Below are 18,772 nucleotides of genomic sequence, written 5' to 3'. Positions count from 1 at the left end.
GACCACAGGTGAGAGGGGACCTCACTGTGACCACAGGTGAGAGGGGACCTCACTGAGACCACAGGTGAGAGGGGACCTGGTTGAGACCACAGGTGAGAGGGGACCTCACTGTGACCACAGGTGAGAGGGGACCTGGTTGAGACCACAGGTGAGAGGGGACCTCACTGAGACCACAGGTGAGAGGGGACCTGGTTGAGACCACAGGTGAGAGGGGACCTCACTGTGACCACAGGTGAGAGGGGACCTCACTGAGACCACAGGTAAGAGGGGACCTGGTTGAGACCACAGGTGAGAGGGGACCTCACTGTGACCACAGGTGAGAGGGGACCTGACTGTGATCACAGGTGAGAGGGGACCTGGTTGAGACCACAGGTGAGAGGGGACCTCACTGAGACCACAGGTGAGAGGGGACCTCACTGAGACCACAGGTGAGAGGGGACCTCACTGAGACCACAGGTGAGAGGGGACCTCACTGAGACCACAGGTGAGAGGGGACCTCACTGAGACCATAGGTGAGAGGGGACCTCACTGAGACCACAGGTGAGAGGGGACCTCACTGTGACCACAGGTGAGAGGGGACCTGACTGTGATCACAGGTGAGAGGGGACCTGGTTGAGACCACAGGTGAGAGGGGACCTCACTGAGACCACAGGTGAGAGGGGACCTCACTGAGACCACAGGTGAGAGGGGACCTCACTGTGACCACAGGTGAGAGGGGACCTCACTGAGACCACAGGTAAGAGGGGACCTGGTTGAGACCACAGGTGAGAGGGGACCTCACTGTGACCACAGGTGAGAGGGGACCTGACTGTGATCACAGGTGAGAGGGGACCTGGTTGAGACCACAGGTGAGAGGGGACCTCACTGAGACCACAGGTGAGAGGGGACCTCACTGAGACCACAGGTGAGAGGGGACCTCACTGAGACCACAGGTGAGAGGGGACCTCACAGAGACCACAGGTGAGAGGGGACCTGGTTGAGACCGTTCAAGGAGGCTGTTTGGCTGGGGTTAGGACACGGGGAAGATACCCGGTGCCAGGGCCGGATAACGTGATTACTTTCTATAGTTGTACTGCTGCTGCCCATGTTAGTGCCGCCGCTGTTTACATTGCCCCAAGGATGTGTCTTGCCATCGTGGGAACGGATTGTGAAGGGGAGCGTTCTGTTTCGAAGCTAAAGCTGACGAACAACCGTCTCCGATCAGCCGTAGGACAAGAACAACGCGTGTCTTCTCTTGCACTACTCTCTATTGAGAATGAGATCGTGCGAAAGACACTATTTGAAGATGTTATTTTCTAATTTAGCAAAGAAAAAGTATATCTAAAGGTTCATCTCCGGTGTTGATTTCTCTCACCTTATGAAAAAAGTAACATCTCACTGCCTCTTTGTAAATACACTGTGCCTATCCTTGCAATATATACATATATTGTACATGTTGTTTGAAAAAGATGGAAATCGCTATATCTTTAAAATTGGGTCCATCTTTTTGAAACACCCTGTATTTATTCAAGAAGATATCTTGGTTAAATCATTCTAAAAAACATGGTACATTGTTTTTTTCGTAGGCCCTAGGCACAGTGCCTCCTGGATAATACGGCCCTGACCCGTACAGGGTGCACACACAGACAGGGAGTCGAACCCAGGTCCTACTTCCTCGAGACCATGTTACAAGGGGCTAAAGTGCACAGCTGCCCCCTGGCAAGGGAAACATTAGCATCTCAGCAGGACTCACCTGATTCGGGGTTAATGAATGATTGCACATTTATCATACTTAATTAGGAACGCTAAAAGAAAAAACGTGCACTCATGTTTTATGCAGATTAAACGAGGCGATACTTTATATATTCAATCAAATCTGTAATATACCAGAACAACCTCATGATTATAGAAAAACATTCTTCAGTAAAACTATTTCTTAATGAGCCTTAATTATGAAATGAAACACGAGTTAATTATGTATACCTATTTGGAAGGTCTGTCATGGGTATTCGTACATTAAACGTGTATTCAACGAAATTACAGGTGATGCGTGTACAAAGTAAAGCATTTCTAAATACACACATATTGTCGTTTTCAGTGTCATTGCTATTAATCGTGCTCTTGCAATGAATATGTAACTACGTGTAACGAGAGAGCTGCTCAGCCCTGTCTGCCTCCAATGATGAGCGCATCATCGGCAATATCATACACATCTAAACAACTGCACACATATTATGCATACTTGGCATGAAATGATACTGTGACGTTCCCAAGAATATAAGTGGGCGTCACGGTGGCGATGTGTGAACGACCTCGCCTCTTATAGAGGAGGTCGTGGTTCCATCCCGACCCTAACACGTGTATATTTGGAGTTTGCATGCTCTCCCCGTGGTCGTGTGGACTTTTCTCCCTCTCCATTTAGAAACACGCGTTCAGAGTATTTGGCTGCTATAAATTTCCACGTGATAAGTCACTTCGTTGAGCCATCGTTTGTGGCCAGGTCGATTCTGAAAAAGAGCTATATGGCTCAGTGGGCCTTACCTGGTAAAATATACAATGTGCGCTCATAGAAAAAAATACCCAAAGGAGTGCACAAAAAATAATCCAAACACGCGTTATATAATGCACGCGACGAAATAACAATGGTAAAGTCTTAGAATGGATAATGTTGTTAGCAATTGTGCCCGTAAAAAAAAATACTACTTTATACGTGTATTGGTATTGTAAACTGGTTGGTTTTGTAACTTCGTGGATGTATATACTTCTTGATTTGAATTTTCGTGACTGCAATGATCCATACTCTATGGTTCTTTCGGTAAAGTCACGTAGGTGAAAAAAAAAATTAAAAAAATGAAAATTCTTCTTCCTAGCGTTGTTCCCGCTGTGGCGCAGGGTCCGCTTTTCGGCAGTCTTCTCCATTTGGCTCGGTCCAGGGCATCTTCGGGGGATGCGTTGACTGTCTTCATGTCTTCCTTTATTCGATCCATCCATCGCTTCTTCGGACGTCCGCGTGGACGGCGGCCCTCTGGCTCAATACGCATGGCAGTCTTGGCCACTGATGACTCTTCACTTCGCATCACATGGCCGTACCACCGAAGCCTTGCCTCAAGCATCTTGTCCGCAATGGGGGCCACACCAAGTCGCTTCCGAACGTCTTCGTTCATGACACGATCCCATCGAGTCAGTCCAAGGCTCCATCTGAGCATCCTCATTTCCATGGTATGGAGGGCTTGTTCGTGTACAGTTGTGGCTGGCCAGCACTCGGATCCATAGAGTGCCACCGGTCGGACGATGGTCTTGTAAATTTTTCCCTTCAGCCTATCCGGCATTTTCCGATCACAGAGGACTCCGGTGACTTGCCTCCACTTCATCCATGCCGCATTGACTCGTGACCTCACATCAGTCGTGATGCTTCCATCTGAGCTGATGGTGGAGCCCAGGTACTTGAAGTCCGTCACTTTCTTCAGATCTTCTCCGTCAATGCTGATGGTGCCATCGGTTTGGAGGCCACACTCCATATACTCCGTCTTTTTGATGTTGAACCTCATCCCGTTTTCGTCCAAACGTTCCTTCCACAGGCGCGTTTGTCTTTCCACATCTCCTCTCTCTTCATCTGAGAGTAGGACGTCATCCACATAGAGAATTGACCATGGAAGGGGCGTGTGCAGGTCGGCAGTGATCGTGTCCATGCACAGGATAAACAGGAGTGGTGACAGGGCCGATCCTTGGTGCACTCCAACGCTGATGGGAAATGGCGGTGATAAGCCCACTGCACACCTGACTGCACTGGTGACGTTCTTGTATAGGAGTTGCACCCAATGCACGTAGGTTTCAGGGACTCCATGGGATCGAAGCGAGTGCCAGATGAGGTCGTGGGGGACCCTGTCAAATGCATTTTCAAGGTCAAGGAACGACACGTGCACAGCTTTGTTCTTCTCTGTGCTTCCCGAAACGTGATTTAACTAAATTAAATCACGTTTCGGAAGCAGCACAAGCTGCAGCCACAGCAAAACATAATTTGCTGGAGTGGACAAGAGCTGCTCGTAACAAGATATTATATAAGGCACGAGGGGGGGAGGGGAGCCAGGGGGGCGGGGGTGTGGAGGGGTGGGGTTGAGTGCCACCAACCAATCATTCACCAACGGCCGATGAGAACAATGCCGGAGCTGGGAGAGGTTCTGGGGACGGGAGGTGGGTGCGGAGTAGGGAGGGGAGAGTGGGGGGAAACGACATCGCCGATGTGACACAATGCCGGCGTGGTGCACTGAGTGGTGTGGGGGGGGGGGGGTAGAGTGTTGAAGAGACTGGAGATACGGGTATGAAATAAACTAAAGGAAGACTAAGATTTTACCTGGTTGATAACATCCTTCCAATGATTGCTCAATTTTAATCCATCTTCTCGGTTGAAGTTATGTCTATGTTTGTATATCTGGATGGCTTCATAGACAAATCTCTGGTGGTATCCAGACGGCTTGCAGAGCACTTTGGTGTCGGAGAAAACAATATCATGAGAGCTGACCGCGTTGTAGCAGTGATCAGCCACAGTGGAAGAATTTGTCCTGCCGTGTTTCAAATCTGCCTTGTGCTCGCGAATATGGTATATGTGTCGTTTCGTTTCCCCAATGTAACAATCACCACAAATTCAACTCAGTTTGTAGATTCCAGGGTACGGCAAGTCAGGAATGACATCCTTTACGGATGGGATCAGCTCACGGATTTTGTGTATTGTACTGAATTGGACCTGGATCTTGTTTGTTTAAGATTTTGGAAATCTTTTTGGTACCGCCTATGTATGGCAGCGTGATGGTTTTGATCGGAGTCGCAGGAGGTTGTCTCTCTATGGTTGGAGAAACAGCTTTGCGGATAATCTGGTCCGAATATCCATTCATCTTTAGGGTCCAGTGTACATGTTCTAATTCACTGGTCAGATGGTGTTGGTCAGAAATGCAGTGGGCCCTATGGTGTAGTGTTTTGATGAGGGAATTATTCTGTGCCGGATGGTGGTGGGAATCAGGTTTCAAATAGGAATCTGTGGGTGGCCTTCCTGTGGACAGAATGTCCCAAAGAGCCATTGGGCCTCCTCTCAAACAGAACATCCAAGAACGGTAGCTTGCCATCCTTCTCCACTTCCATGGTGAATTTTATTATTTTCACTTATGTGACTTTACCGAAAGAAGCAAAGAGGATGTATATACTTTTTCGATTTAAAGCTTTCGTGACGGCAGGGATTAATCTTCTTGGTTCTACGTGACTTTCCCGAAAGAATCAAGATGTATATACTGTTTGTAATCTTCACAGAATTGTTGCAAATCGGTGCCATTGCAAAGCACTGTTCATCAGTATTGTTGGTCATCTTCAAGAAAAGGAAAAACATTTTAAATGGCCTCTACCAGGGGTCGGCAACCTGGGCTCTTTAAGTACTGCTTCGTGACGTTATTCACGTTGCATTGCGGCTCTAAGAATATTGAGTTATTTACCGATTTCGCCAAAAAAAAGTCTCGTTATTTTGGTTGCCGACCACTGCCTGGCCTATACAATTGAAGTGTACATGTACTGTACCGCAACACATACTGTAATAACATCAACACGGTCTTTTCAACAATTTTCATTTACCTTGACAATATCTTGGAATCTTTTATTTTTGAGTGATAACCATTAGTCTTTCTAAGACACCATTAATTTTAAACCACGTAATACAAACAGCTGACACAACGGATATTATATTGCACCTGAATTTTAGAGGCAAAATATTGAAATATTCTTGTTGTGTCGTCTCCTCTCAATTGGCCTCCCATGTGCACGAGTTGTCTGTGCATGTGAACGCCTATTTTCCTTGGAAGGCTGATCATTTACAATAGCTCCACTCAAAAAGGACATGATGTTATTGTCGGAGTATTCCGTGGTGCGTTGACACATTAGGCACCTGTCAAGCTGATCCTTATGGGGCTTGGGGGATCAGGCCAGGAGGAACCGATGTGTGATTGATTGTGCCCGCGAAATGCCAGTCTCCGTGGGGCCCTACATTGTCTCCCGTGAGCTCGCTCCGAACAAGCAACACACCACACCAAATGCAGCGAGGCTCACAGTTCTACTTCCCAAGGACCTACAATCCAAAAAAAGCAAGCACGCAATGAAAAAAAGAACCACGACGACCTGAGATTGGTATACAGTACAGTACTTAAGAACTTTTTAGTGATGTCCCGCTCTAGTGAGCAATGAGACGGTGTTCATTTCGTTTACAGCCCTCAGCCAATGATGGAAATCAAAACGATCCGACGCACGGGGGGGAATTCTATCCATAAGACAGCCAGTTGACCTACCTACAAAGTGAAGATAATTTTATCAACCACATATGGATGATGGGTCGAGTCATCTCCTAAACGTGATTTAAACTTCGAACCTTCCGATTGCGAGCTGCTCACGCGACCATTGAGACACGTGAAATTTCGTGATAATCGTAAAGTTAACTATTAGGTCACTGTGAATTTATATAAAGGAACCCAATTGAAGCTGACAAAGTGTCGACATATCAATGTTCTAACTGGCTTGATTCGACAAAATATTTACAATATTACTCACGAGATATATAGCGCTATTATTACACCTCTTGACAATGGCGTTTATTACATTTGACGTCTTCTAACGCATCAGTTCATGTGTTGGGACTCGTGAAAGGCTGACATGGCATGAAATAAACATGCCTTGCGAAGACGACCATTACGAAAGCTGGAGCGAGGATTCATGAAGAGTAAGTTCCATTGTTGCATCATGGGACCGTGGGGGTGGAAGGTCAGAGGCCATTAGCCAGTATGGACAATTACAAAAGGTTAAAGATTCACAGCAGTTTTGATTGCAGAGCATTCTGAATGTTCGTGCCATTAACCAAGCGGTTATATTTTAAAATTACAAAAATAGTAGATGACATTCGTATGGAAAAGGTATTTCCCCTGACAGCAATCTCATTCCATAAACTCTGCCCGAGTTTGAAATTATAATCCACTTCAGACAAAAACAAAATGCATTTTTATAGTCTTGGTTCTTTCGATAAAGTCACGTAGAAGGGAAACAAACAATACAATTCTCACGTTTCGACTGCAACACAATAATTTTTTATTGTTTTACATTTTTATTATTTTATTGTTTTATTCATGAGAATAAGACTCGTGCTCAAAGTTGTACTCGTCTACCGCATCTCTCGTCAATAATATTACCTTTGTACAGATTTTGGAGCCCCCCCCCCCCTTCCATGTGTAGTGAATGAACTCCATGACCATAAATACAACTGCCAGCTAAAATGTATCAAAATATCCCGCAAAATGTTTGACTTTTAAATATGCCAGTCATTGACAATGTTTGTTTGCACAAAAGATCTGATACTCAAGAGTAAGTTTCTTCCAGAAATGTAACAGGTCACAATTTTTACTTGAAATTTCAAAGCAAGCTTACAATACTTGGTAGACAATGCCTTGGTGTAAGAGGCATTTCAACGAGAGCACTGCCACCTCTTGGAATTTCTGCAGGGGGCAGCTGCTCAACGGATTCCGCTTGCTCACCAGTTAACACTTTGCAACAACACATTCTCCTGCGGAGAGAGCTGGTAGGAACGTCGGGTTGCTCGGTCAATGGCCTGCAGGGTCAACGGCGGCGTGGTGTATTCCGCAAATATGCCCGACTGAGGGCGAGCACAAGCCGGCGTGAGTAGGTTAAACGTTGAGTTTTATAAGGGCACCACAAGGTGACCAGCCCCTCCCTACTCAGCCCCACCCCCAACCTAGCCCCCTCCCTCCTCACCCAGCCCCTCCCTGCACGACGGACGGACACAATAATCCCGTGGGCTGGTGTAACCAGGAGGTTCCTACCAGTATAAGTAGTTCCATAAACAAAAAACTGTTTCAGGATCGCGTTACACTGTGGAACATGGATCATCTGCAGCCTCTGCATGCTGGGATTACCTCCCGAGCACAGCACGTAGATTACATGCTACATTCACATCTTGCATCTAAATAATCTGAACTACGACGTTGAAGAGGCACGTCATTTTAACCTCTCAACCAAAAATAAAAACTGTAATTGCAACGTCACGACAAGACTAATTGCCTTTAAAAGAATACATACGAAAAATCATTAACACTCCACAATGACGATTAAGCAAATGTAGAATTTTAAAATAAGCAGCAAATACAGTAATACAATTTTACATTGCTATAAGATGTTAACATTTAACTCCCTTGCTTGGCACAGAATAGGAAATGTATGGCAAATGCCCCCTTACCCACAAAAAACAAGATTTGGAAAAAACGAGTTGTCTCTTCAACTCTGTAAGCTAACAGGTAGTGTGTACATATTGCATATATAGGTAACGTGTTTGTGAGATAGTTTCAGCATCTATCACCATAAGTTAGAGCATAGTATAACAGCACTATGGTTTATAAATTTTAGCAGTGGAATGCATATAGTAGACATAAGAACAACTATTAAGTTATAAAAGCATCAATATGCGAGTGTTTGACCTCTTAGAATCGCTACAATGCGATACTTTTTCTTCAGTTTGGCAGTTTAAGAAAGCACAAATAAACTGTTTGCATACATAATTAGGCTACAACACCTTGGTGTGACTTTTGTTCTCATCGGCAAAACACATTGGTCACATTATTTATGTTTTTTTCCCTCTTTGGGTGATCACATTGTTCGCGAGACTGCCCAGTGAATGAAGGCGAGCGGAGAAGCGGTGCAGAGATGTACGTTTGAAACCGCAAGAGTGCCTCCCGGTTGTCGCGCACAAGTTTGAGACCATCAGTTGCCAGCACTGCTCCCGTGCCGCCCGCCTACAGGAAATAAGCAATCGATGCATTTAAAAACGGGTTAAACCAAAATGTCATTAGCATTTTAAATAATTTAAAAACAGGTCCAGTTTTGACATACAACTGACATGTGGAAACATGAAGTACAGCTTATACAATCGCATCGCTATTTTAAAATAGGCATTTAACGAGCTACTGTTCCTAATATTCGGTGAATTGTCAAGATTCGTGGCAACGATGAAATTCTGCGTTGTACAACTCTGGGGTTCTTCCACACATCAGGGGTGCAAGTACCAAATGGCTTATGCAAGTCTATGCGTTGCGAGTCCATTTCCAATTCCTTACGGGGATTACAAAAGCAGATTATGTGAAAATACATAGGGGGCAGAAATGCTAACACAGGATCTTAGTCAATTATTTGTACTTGCATATTGCAGCATGCAGGTGAACGTCAGTAATTACCCATTGTTGAATAGTTCTCATGTGAGTTATCATGCTTTCGTGCTGTAGCAAGATACATCATACATGTAAAGTTATCCTTAATAATATCCAGAATTATATATTAATTCATGTTTGAGGTGAACATTCTGGTAATGTGCAATTGTCTTTACTGTGAAGCAGTGAGGTTTAAAAAGCTGTCAGTAACTTGATGCATATATAGTATTAAGCCATGCCTATTATTTCGCTGTGAAATGAAGTATGGTACTTTTAAACATACTTTACCTGATTCTTCATTCTGGGATATATATAGGAATCAAATCACTGCCGAAGAAAGTATTGCCATTGGTTTCCATAAATAAACAATAACCGTGTGCGTGTGCAAATAATTCAATATGCAGTGTTCAAATACAGGGCATCTTCACCCACAAAAGCCACACCTCCACCATACCTTCTCCATCATCATCTCTTCTTGTATCCTCCACTAAAGCGTAGGATTACTAACATTATACGATCTTTTTTATATTAAAGACATTATATTAAATTCCAACCATACTCTCCCACTCACTTTGTGGTGTAATATCACCAAAATATTTCAATATTTCACAACAGTCAAATTATTACTTCATTGGTCATAACTGGATGGGTGTTAAACAACCCTTTTTCTGCATAGTATGTATGTGCCGCATTTTCACCGTTATTGTGTCTACATTATACGGCAGACTAAAATTAACATCTTATGACAGCTCCATTATTTGAAAGGCTCCATTCACCACCATCACCTCTCACGTTTCCAACAGAAAGCAACGTTTCGAGTGTCACTATTCCTTTAAAACACGTATTTGATTTCCTTTAACACAAAGCATATGGGGGATATGATGCATAAACCTGTCAAGCACATAAATTGGGTCTAAACATTTAATCACAACGTGTGGAGATTACAAACTTAGCACAATTTATCTTTGTTATGAATTTATATTTTTATTATCAATGTATGATGAAATTATTGTACTTGTTTTAATGGCTGTAACGTAAAGGATCAAGTAAAAATTTTCACTGAAGAAATAAAGTTAATTAGAACACCATATCACTGAAATAACCCATTCAGTTGATTTTTTGGTTACGCCACATGATACTACAATAACTATAACAGTGCTAACATAAACTATGAAACTAACATTATAGTATAATATTATACTCGTAACTGTTATAACCACAACAATATATTTCCTAACTACCATAACCCCAGAGGTTGAGGTGGACAGGGGCTGATGATAATTGTGATGGATGGGGACAAAATTACACAAAGCTGACTGACCAGCAGTGGATATATCCTTGGTGATGATTATGCACTTCAGTTATCTACTTTGAGATAAACTTTGCTCAAACGTGCGATTCCTTGAAAAGTACATGGCTGTCATGACACCAAATGTGTGCATTATTTGCTCTATACCACACCTCTCATCCTCTTCAATGCAATCATCAAACGACTTGGAGACGTTCTTGAGGTTGCGTATCCCACTGGCCACATGGTCAAGCTCTTGTTGGAATCGCCGAGGAGTCATGAAATTGCCCCTTAAAAAAACACACACACAAAAGTGCCAATGACACATAGGCTTTCGCGACCAATATTATTCGTAATAAAGGTTTTTGTTGGGGTTAGATAGCCTAAGTATAAATGTGCCATTAACCCGCCACCACCTGACACAGCCAACCAGTAAGGTTTGTCACGTAAACAAAATGTACCAAATTAGTTACTACTTCAGCCCACTGGTGTGTTGGAGAGTAAATCCACATTTACAATTTGAGTACTGTGACATTTCGCTGGTAATTACCAGCTGCCCATGAGCATGCTTGTTTTTGAAAAAGGAGTTAGCAACAATGACATCCCAAATGAGCCACTCTTTCAGAATGTAACAAGTACTTGTAGAAATTACCATTATCCCCCATTGCTTGAGCAATAATTTGTATTTTTCATAGTGTGGACTTTATAACACTTTGATAAATTATACCAAAGCATTTAGTGCAGTCTCCATCAATGCCGGCCAGGAGGCTCCGTGGTGGCAAGAAGTTCGCAATTGGATGGTTGTCAATTCAAATCAGAGTTGGCAGACTGACTCGGCCCAGCCTCCCGCTAGGGAGATGAGTACCACTTTATGGTGAAGTCATCAGTGGTTACCATATGGATAGGTTCGCCACCACTCGAGGAATCTGGAATTTCCACCACTGGTTCAAGTCTGTCAATATGAGATAAGCACCACCTCAATGTTCATTTGAGTAGGAGACCACATTTACTCGGACTTTGATTAAGTACCCAAAAGTTTTAGTCAAATATCCCACGAGACCTTGATGCTTCTGTAGTGGTGATACGCGCTGGGATTAGGGATCGTATGCCAGCGCGTAATGATTGGCTGTGTATGTGGTGACGCGCGCTGACGGTGGAGGATCAGGGGTCAGCGCGGGGTCGTGGGTTACGGGGTACTGATTGGCTGTGGGCCGGTGATGCGCGGAGAGGGAATGACCGGGTGGCAGCGCGGTGTGATTGGCGGAGTGGTGTTAACACGCGCTGGGGAAAACGGATCGTAGAGAGAGTGCGTCGTGATTGGTTCACTAAGGAGCGATGCTCACGTCGACGTCCGCATCAGCTCCGTCTCTCGTGAGCAGGGGCTATAAAAGGGGATGCACACAGGCGTAAGGGCAGTATGTAACCAGCGAAGAATGAAGACGGGGATGAAGACATAGGGCCCTGTGGTACCTAGTCCCGCTGTCCTAACGGGACCGGGACTCTGTGTAACCCAGAGGCGAGTGTAGTGTGTAGCCATAGGCATAGAGTCTGCACGAGCCGAACGTATTGTGTGTAGCCAGAGGCATAGGGTCTACACGAGTCAAATGTATTGTGTGTAGCCAGAGGCATAGGGTCTACACGAGTCAAGTGTATTGTGTGTAGCCAGAAGCATAGAGTCTACACGAGTTAAGTGGAGTGTATAGTCCAAAGGATAGAGACCACCCGTTGTATTGTGACACGTCAAGATTTAATAAAAGTGTGTTACCCGTCAAGAAGTTCCTGCCGTCAATTCCAATACTTCACTTCCATTGACCAACCATGGCCAATTGCTTTTTGTGCGACAGTACCTTCGAGCAAGGATACTTCTTTTCACCGACGAACCAACAGGAGAGCAGTAGGGACTGCGCAATGCAGCTGCCCGGATGGGTCGCTGGCTCACACCAAGCCCTTGGTCCGCCTTGCGAGAGGATAGGCGGCCTTGCCGGGGTGAGCGGGTGGCCCTGCCCGTGCCCTTCCTGGGGCCGCGTCCTGCTGGGCTGCTTCTGCCTGCGGAGGTCTTGCATGGGCCCGCATGCAGTCCTCCCGGATTGCAGGCTGTGGGTGGACATGGGGAGTCTGGCTCCAGGGCATGAAAGTTCTTTCTGCCTTGATACGCCTTGTGCAGAGTCTGGTGTAAGTGACATGAAGCATACATTGTTAAGAATTAAAGCAGTGGTTACCATATTTATGGACCTGTTGGACCACTGTCCACCCTCATGGAGTTTTGTAAAAAAAATGAATCGTAAATGGAACTGTTTCACGGACCACAGATTGTGAACCAATGTATGTACCCAATGGCGGAGCCAGGATTTTCAGGTAGGTGGGCAACCCCTCCAGCAATGAAAAATGATAGGAGTTGCAAAGACTTGTCCCTTGCTTTTTATTCGAAGCGTGTGCGGCGATGGCGCAGTCATCCATCAAGGGTCGAATTTGAACCGCGTTGTGTGATCGGCATCGCGCTCGCTGAAGGTGAATGCCTTCAGGGAAGTCGTGTACTGCATACGCAACTGCGCACAAATATGAGTCACTTATAACTGCTTTGCCGTTACTTTTTGGCAATTATGGACTGAAGACTATTGTCCTCTCATCTCGGAGTCCCTGGCACAATAATATGCTACACAGTGGCAGTCGCAAAATGCCGATTTATTACTAATAAACCCCAATGATCCAATCGAAATTAGGGATTTCAATCGAATCATTGGGGGGGGGGGGCACATGCCACCCCACCCCACCGGCTCCGCCAGTCTATGTACCTTACTGAAAACAACCTCTAATATATTATACTCCATCCACGGAGTTTGGGAATGTTATGTCCGTCGTCTCGGTTGGTTTAATTGTAATGGAGTAAACGAGTGCAAGTCGGAGAGATGTGCACAACCTCAGTACAAATTAATACAGAAGTCATCAGTAAACAATGCAGGTTTTCTGAGTAATCATTCAAAAGCGACAGACTCCCCCCTCACCTGTCCATCGACAGGTAGAGTATGGTGGGGTAAAGTGTGGGCACGCGTATTTCCCTTCAAACACGCTTGGTCTTAGGTGCAAGAGTAGCTCCAATCCCCTCTAAACAAATCTTTATGGAGGCCCTTCCACCAGCAGTTGCGTGAGCAGTAATTGCACGTTCTAGATTTGAAGCTTTCGTGACTGCAAGGATTCATACTCTTAGGTTTTTTTGGTAAAGTCACGTAGGTAAAAATAAATAATAATAACAATAAATAAGAAATATATTTTTATGTATTATTTACTTTTATTATTTATTTTTACGTACGTGACTTTACCAAAAAAACCTAATAGTAGTAATTGCACGGCCATACACATGGGCGGAGTTTGGGGGGAGGGGGCAGTGCCCTCCCAAAACTGGACACATTTATATCTTTATTTTCAGTAGTTTACAACATAAAAATTAAATAAAGTATATTTACATGCACCCGCGATCCTGAGGGACAAAGCAAACCTCTGCACCCCCCAAAATATAAAAGTCAAACTCCGCCTATGCCCGGACCATTCCATTTAATACGTAAGATAACGGACGAATTGTACTGATAACACAAGCGACACACGTGTGACAACAACAGAGATGTGTATAGAGTAGCAGCAATGACAATAAGAGCGATGTGTATAGAGTAGCAGCAATGACAATAAGCGCGCAGGCGGCGAACCTGAGCGAGGCCCGCGAGGCCTCCTCCGCGCCCTCGCCGGGGCTCCGCGGCCGCGCTCTGCACGGGGCGAAGCGGCGTGCGGAGGGGCGCGGGGCTGCGAGGGCTGCGCCGGGTAACCTCCTCGGCCTCGGGCTCCTCCAGCACGCGGTGGCCGCCCCGCCATCCTCGCCATGCCCGTCGACCCGAACAAACCACCCCGACTCCCTGTAACGCGGACGACATCACGGAGCGTGGCCGACGACGACGCCGCTGCGTTGATCTCCCACCCGCAGTGCCGCGCCAACTCAAACCGTCGCCTTCCGCGTTTGAATTTCACGGCGGCACGCGATTGGTCGGCTCGTTTTCCACGCCCCCCTCTCTGTCCCGCACACGATTGGTCGGTTCGCTTTCCCCCCCTCTGCTGTCTCGCACACGATTGGTCGGTTCGCTTCCCCCCCCCTGCTGTCTCGCACACGATTGGTCGGTTCGCTTCCCCCCCCCCCCTGCTGTTTCGCACACGATTGGTCGGTTCGCTTCCCCCCCCCCAGCTGTCTCGCACACGATTGGTCGGTTCGCTTTCCTCCCCCCTGCTGTCTCGCACACGATTGGTTGACGGGATCCACGCCGTTCTCGGGAGAGCAGCTTTTGATTGGTTGGAGTTTTCTCTCCGACCCGGCAACAAGCGCCATTGGGTCGGCCAATTCAAAAACGACGTCGCACGCGATCGCAGGAGGAATCCGATAAGCTACCAAGCTCTGCTTCACAGATGTCCGGTCGTGGCGGGTCAGAACGTGACAACAAACAATACAAACACATGATAAAGTACGATAACATCGTACACTCAAATATTTGCCCCCCCCTCCATATATAATTTTCCCATATACAGTATTTTACCCATATCTGATTTGCCCATATATGGAAGATTTTCCCTTATCGTAATCGCTGTGTCGAATCGTTGCCAATCGACCCCCACGGATCGAGTAACGATGTGATTTGATTTGATTAATATCATCAGCAAGATCGGTGATTCGGTCGCGGTCCCATTTCATTGTTACCGCAGCGCCCCCTTGTCGTTTACAAACAGAAACGGCAAAGAAGTGATTGCGTGGCAATGGCAGCCATGGGGTCATCTTGGGTAACTTTATACTGGTAGGAACCCACTGGTTCCACCAGCCCACATGGGATTATTGTGTTCGTCCGTCGTGCAGGGAGGGGCTGGGTGGGGAGGGAGGGGCTGGGTGGGGAGGGTGGGGAAGGGCTGGGTGGGGACGGTGGGGAGGGGCTGGGTGGGAGGGGTGGGGCTGGGTGGGGAGGGGCTGGGTGAGGCTGGGTGGGGGGTGGGAGGGGTGGGGCTGGGTGGGAGGGGTGGGGCTGGGTGGGGAGGGGCTGGGTGGGGAGGGTGGGGCTGGGTGGGGGGTGGGAGGGGTGGGGCTGGGTGGGGAGGGGCTGGTCACCCCGTGGTGCCCTTATAAAACTCAACATTTAACCTATTCACGCCGGCTTGTGCCCGCCCTCACAGTTCGGCATATTTGCGGAATACACCACGCCGCTGTTGACCCTGGCCATTGACCGAGCAACCCAACGTTCCTACCAGCTCCCTCCGCAGGAATGTGTTAAGCACTGACACTTGTAAACAATAGTGACAGGACTTATACACTCGAAGAAGGGTTATTGCGCAGATTATTTATTTTAGGGTAGTGTTATTTTTGTTTCTCCTGGTCTTTCGGGGTTTCCCTCCACATTTGAGGTTATTTAGATGAATTTGCTGCTATAAATGTCAAAATGACGAGCCACTTTGTTGAGCGATAATTTGTGACCAGGTCGCTTCTTAAAAAGTTAGTTAATACCTCAGTGGGCTTTGCCTGGTCGGATGGGGATGGTTTAGTTGTATTTGTTTGTGTTTGGGTGATTTGTTTACCTTTCTTGTACGTTTTATAGGAGAGGAAGGACAAGATCAATGGGCTCGCATAATGTGCATGCATCATGTACGTTGACTTATTAATCCCCCTCCCCTACTTTGCGCAAAAAGAGGGCACAATTGTGGCCACCACATCCACGCCTCTATATAAGGAACGGAACAGGTGGACTTCTCCATAAATCTGGCTGTCGCCTGATAAAGCTGGTTGTGATTACCGGCGAAACGTCGTACTCAGATTGTAAATGTGGTTTGGCTTTCCAACACACCGGTGTTGCTGTATTAGTATACTACACTATACACTACACTCCTATACACTGCACTATACACTACACTACTATACTCTACACTATACACTACTATACACTACACTATACACTGCACTACTATACACTACTATACATTACACTATACACTAGACTACTGTACACTACACTATACACCACTACTACACACTAGTGCTGTACTAGTGACGAATTGGCATGTTCTGTTTACGTGACAACCCTTACTAGTCGGTTGTGTCGGGCGGTGGCGGGTTTAACGACACATTTAAATATTTACGTGATATAACCCAAAAAAACTCTATTATGGGTGTTGTATACTGTTTCTTATTCTTAGTTTTTTTCGGTAAAGTCACGTAGGTAAAAAATTAAAATTTATAAAAGTAAAATAAAAATAAAATAAAAATCACGACGTTTCGGAGGCAACACAAGCTTCCGTCTTCAGATGGAACCGTCACAGCACGATAGCTGTGACGTGCTGTGACGGTTCCACCTGAAGACGGAAGCTTGTGTTGCCTCCGAAACGTCGTGATTTTTATTTTATTTTTATTTTACTTTTATTAATTTTAATTTTTTACCTACGTGACTTTACCGAAAAAACCTAAGAATATGAATCCTTGCAGTCACGAAAGCTTCAAATCTAGAAATAAATACTGTTTCTTGTACTGGACATCTGTGAAAACGAGCTTTGTCGCTCATCGGATTCCTCCAGTATAAATAAGTATTTTTATTCTGATGTATTAAGTTTAAAAAAAGTATTTATTCACATTTTTCAAAGCATCGTACATTTCCAACAATATATATTTATAATTTCTTGAATTACATATTACACGCGTACTTTGTTTCAGAGTCTCTTGTGGGCATCTCACAAAGGATTGGTCTTGTGACTTTGTGGATATAAACTCGCTGGAGAGAGGGGGGGATGTGGCTGAAAAGGGGGCCGGGAGTTGCCCGTGTGGCAGCCGAGAGGATCCCGTCCGCTTGGCGTCTGGGGGGCATTTTTGGGGCTTATTGGATTGTTCTAGATTTGAAGTTTTCGTGACTGCAAGGATCCATACTCTTTGGTTCTTTCGGTAAAGTCACGTAGGTGAAAAATATCTAAGTAAATAAATTAAATCACGACGTTTCGATTGCAACACAAGCAATCATCATCAGGTGTGACAACCACAGGAAGAAAATGTTTTACTGAAGTGGGAGAGATGCTGGAGTTGAATTGGCCTGAAGTGAGGGCAAGGGGATCCCATCGTTTAAGTTTTGCGTCCAAGGTGATTGAGGGAGGCTAGCTGGTCAAGGTTGTTACAGGGCACAAGTGATGGGGGGGAGGGGCATGGAATTTCCTTGCACTCAGCATAGAACGTTTGTATGTAGATAGAGCATGCTGGTAATGAGATATACCCTGAGGTCTAATGCCACAGGAGTGTCAACTTCGATTCACGGGGATGAATAGAAGTTGAAGTTGTTTAAGTGTTCAGTGATGGTGGCGTAGAATTCCCCCCTGTCCGAGCAGGAGGAGAATGCGTGCTCCGATGTTTCAGTCGTTCCCTGAGGCCACCTGGGTCAATCCAGTGAGGTATCGCTTTCAACGTAGGTATTGTACCGTGCAACTATTTTTTTTAATTGAATGGTCTCCAGGGGGGAGGATCGAGAATGTTTTTTGAGGTTTTTGTGTGCATTGTGCACCGCTGCCAACGCAGCATCGCCAAACAATCGATTTAAACAAGTGTTGAAAGCAGCACTGACATTTAAACAAATGTGAATAACAACCACATACACTTGATATGTAACATTGAATGTTTATACTCTCTGGTTCTTTCGGTAACGTCACGTAGATAGAAAAAATAATAAAATAGCACGACGTTTCGGTGGCAACACAAGCGTCCGTCATCAGGTGAGAAAAAAAGATCAGCTGCTGTGGCTTTACATAGGCACGGGGGGGGTTTGTAGAGTCGTGGCTGCAGGAGTTCACGGGGGGAGAGGGACGAGGGTTGTCGCGTGCAGGGACGGGTGGGGGCTGGAGAAATCAGCATGTCCATGAGTCGTGAACTCCTGCAGCCACGACTCTGCAAAAACCCCCTTTCCTCCCGTGCCTATATAAAGCCACAACAGCAGATAATTCTTTCTCACCTGATGACGGACGCTTGTGTTGCCACCGAAACGTCGTGTTCTTTTTATTATTTCTTTTATCTACGTGACTTGACCGAAAGAACCAGAGGGTATGTATTCCTGCAGTCACGAAAGCTTCAAATCACGATGTTATGTTCAACGAAGCCGTATTCCAGTCCGTCCAGTAGGTGGCGACCTTGTCCCACGGTTTTAACATTAAATGCACATTATTAATTGGAAAAATGTAAACACGCACTAGTGTAATATGCAGCCTACAAGCACAAATAAAACAT

General features: G+C 45.7%; 1 protein-coding gene across 2 annotated transcripts; it reads right to left on the bottom strand.

Annotated features, from left to right (window-relative positions):
* Positions 1–7,781: 7,781 nt before the first annotated feature.
* On the bottom strand, positions 7,782–14,491 carry LOC133348800 (uncharacterized). 2 transcript variants are annotated; one of them, XM_061561814.1, is made up of 5 exons: positions 14,202–14,491; positions 12,351–12,670; positions 10,677–10,793; positions 9,504–9,542; positions 7,782–8,804 (listed from the first exon to the last, which is right to left on the bottom strand). In XM_061561814.1, the coding sequence occupies exons 1-4, from the start codon at positions 14,421–14,423 to the stop codon at positions 9,512–9,514; spliced, it is 690 nt and encodes a 229-aa protein (XP_061417798.1). In that variant the 5' UTR covers positions 14,424–14,491; the 3' UTR covers positions 7,782–8,804; positions 9,504–9,511. The 2 variants fall into 2 exon arrangements, with proteins under 2 accessions (XP_061417798.1, XP_061417797.1); XM_061561813.1 differs by lacking the exon at positions 9,504–9,542.
* Between the last annotated feature and the right edge of the window lie 4,281 nt (positions 14,492–18,772).

The sequence above is a fragment of the Lethenteron reissneri genome, chromosome 28, assembly GCF_015708825.2.
Source record: "Lethenteron reissneri isolate LAM-NWPU_2019-01 chromosome 28, ASM1570882v1, whole genome shotgun sequence".
In the NCBI taxonomy this organism is placed as follows: Eukaryota; Metazoa; Chordata; class Hyperoartia; order Petromyzontiformes; family Petromyzontidae; genus Lethenteron; species Lethenteron reissneri.
The sequence above is the reverse complement of the archived record's forward strand: the minus strand, read 5'-3'. Positions and strand labels throughout refer to the sequence as shown.